This window comes from Onthophagus taurus, chromosome 8, assembly GCF_036711975.1.
Source record: "Onthophagus taurus isolate NC chromosome 8, IU_Otau_3.0, whole genome shotgun sequence".
Lineage (NCBI taxonomy): Eukaryota > Metazoa > Arthropoda > Insecta > Coleoptera > Scarabaeidae > Onthophagus > Onthophagus taurus.
Window position 1 is genome coordinate 11,035,104 of NC_091973.1, and position 2,812 is coordinate 11,037,915.

The 2,812-nt window shown below is 39.6% G+C and overlaps 1 protein-coding gene across 1 annotated transcript; it reads right to left on the reverse strand.

Moving 5' to 3' along the window:
• Positions 1 to 470: 470 nt before the first annotated feature.
• On the reverse strand, positions 471 to 2,007 carry LOC139431093 (uncharacterized). Its single transcript, XM_071198675.1, has 3 exons — positions 1,882 to 2,007; positions 747 to 1,822; positions 471 to 692 (listed from the first exon to the last, which is right to left on the reverse strand). Exon 2 carries the CDS (start codon positions 1,820 to 1,822, stop codon positions 845 to 847), a length of 978 nt encoding a protein of 325 aa, XP_071054776.1. The 5' UTR covers positions 1,882 to 2,007; the 3' UTR covers positions 471 to 692; positions 747 to 844.
• Between the last annotated feature and the right edge of the window lie 805 nt (positions 2,008 to 2,812).

Here is a 2,812-nt window from a genome sequence, read left to right on the forward strand (position 1 = left end):
GCATCTTCCGGTCGAATGAACTCGTCTATATTAGAAAATTCATAGTAACCGCAATCTTTTATAGGTTCAATTAAACGTCTTAAAAAATCGTACTTATTTTGGTATAACGAATTAGAGCATAAGTACAAGTTTAGGAAGCGCAACCCATTACGTGCAACTAAAAGCGATAACATAGCATTTGTTTTTCCGACACCTGAGGGTCCTACAATTAAACCTCGCTTACATTTTCCACCAAATAAATTGCTGTGTCTTGTAAAGTGTTCTTCGACCGAACCATTACTAAAATTTACTATAGGCAGTGTTAGAAGTTGCGGTAAACATTTTAATTTCTCGTCGATCATGATTCTCGTACTAAATGAATTGGATAAGACTGAATGAAAATATAGCAAAAGAAACTATATATACATATATTTAAGAAGAATAATAATAATAATAATAATAATAATAAGTATAATACCTTAACCATTTAACCTAACATAACATAACCTAACCTAACCTAACCTAAGGAAGAGGAGGAAAAATGGTTACCACTCCTCCTCCTCTTCCTGCTCATCCCGCACTTCATACGGGGGCGGAGGCGCTGCAGGTGTCGGTGTCGGAGGTTCTATCCCAGTCGAACAATGGTGTATGTGCATGTTTTGAACATGCACCTGCCCTCTCACCACTGCCGACTCTGAGACAATACTGTTTACCTAAGAAGATTATGAAATTAAAAACGTGCAAAAAAGATTATAGATATAGCCTACCAGCTGAAACAGGGTATCTACTTTGACCTCCAAAGACGCAACTCTTCGCTCCAACGTGAGCACCCTCCCGAAGTTGTTGCTACCGGACATCTTTTTAGCTAGGAAGGGAAGTTATTAGTATGTAAAGAAGACAAAATGAATTCTGCTTTTTTCATTTCAACGGTTAATGTTGCAACGGTGATGTCGAGTGACGTTGTTAAAGAGTGGTTAGAACTCGACGCCAGCCCTTCCCTAAACTGTGCAAGTTCTCTCAAAGAGGTCTGCAATTGAAGTACCTTTGCATGAAGGTCTTTATAAAAATTTTGATACAAAATATTAATTTCGGTCAAAATCTCCTCTTTGGTTGTTTCTACTGCTGCACACATTGCATTTGAAAAAAGGCTGGCAGGTACATCGGAAATGACTGAAGTAGCGGGAATTGTGTCCACCCTTAAGATTTGTACTTTCGGGCTTAATGAGGGAACTTCTATGGTAGGAATGTTTATGTTAGTAGGGGGAGTGGGAATCGACGAAGCTTTAGAAGAAGAAGCCTTAGAAACAAAAGCTGCATTAATAGCTTTAAGGTATGTCCGGTTTTCGGTGCAGTGTTGGGATACCGCCATTAAAGAAAGAGAGTCGTTGGACTCATCGCCGCTAGCCACTTCCGAGTGTGTCACTTCAACCTTTGACAGAGTCGCAGGTTCAACTGACACACGCTTGTGTTTGGTACTTCGCGAACGAGCACGGGTCTCCCGTCGAAGCTCTCTATACTTATCTGGCGGTAACCACACACCTGCACCCTTCTTCCGGTGTTCACGGTTCCCCGACTTTCGACGAAGTGAAAGTGAAAGGTGTTTCACATTCTTATCGTCGACTTTCGAGGAACCTGCGATGTTTGGAAGCGCCGTAGCTTGCTGCACATTAGATTCAACGTTTGGATCCATCGGCTGCTCATTAGGCTGCACGTTTGGATCCAGAGCCTTCTCAACAGTCGACATGTTCAACAGGTTTATGTCAAAACTGTTTAACAGAAAGGATTCCTGGCTGGCGAAACCCGGAGCAGTTAAATCAATTTGACTAAAACCGTCTTGAGACATCTTGATAAGAAAAGAAAATTAATTAATTTTATTTTAATAAAAAAAACATGTATACTTACATCGCTTGATGAAAAATACAGTTGCACGTTAAAATCTAACTGCAGAGGGTGCTTGTCAACAAAGTGCTGAATGATAGGATATGAATGATAAAACGTTCGAAAAAATAAAGTTATGCTTACCAATAAAAGTTAACTTGAAAAAATAGAAGGAGCTATAGGAATGAAAAACACAAGATTAAAAACAATATATGTCAAGAAAGGAGACTATACTTACCAGAAAAAAGTTGCTGAAATTACGATGTTAAAAACTGATCGGTCTAATCGAACTGATCAGCAGTAAGCTCCTGTAGGAATTGGGAAAAAAATATCAATTTAACATAACAAACAAATAAACAAATTGTACTCACAAAAACAAAGTAGAACGAGCTGTCATGATGAAATAAAGCAAGAATATATTATATAAACATGGAAGTAGAAAAGGTTACTTACCAAATAAAACACAGCAAAAAAAGAGAAAGCTGAATGAGCAAGGATGTCTAGGAGTGGAAAAAACAATTTTAAATATTATATAAACATGCAAAACAAATATAGTTTTACTCACCAAAAAAGAGAAAGTTGTAGAAAGAGCTGTAGTGATGGAGAGAAAATGAACGTTATATAAACATGATAATAAAGAAGGTTGTACTTACCAAAAAACTGAAGAACACAAACACTTAAGTGACTTTCAAAGGCTGGGAGGTGCCTTCTTATACTAGAGTAATGAAGGGGGGCGTGGGGTGGGGCGTGACAAGGGGGAGGAGTGGGGAATGGGCGGAGTTAGAGTGGGGGTACTTTTTTTCTGGCTCTACTTTCCTGGCAACCGGGGGGGGGGGGGGGGGGAATTTTAGATTTCCCCCACTCCCATCCCCACTCTTCCATCTCCACTTTGGGAGGAGCCTGAGGAGGAGCATGGGAGGAGCATAGGAGGAGCTTCAATAAACAATCCTTTTCC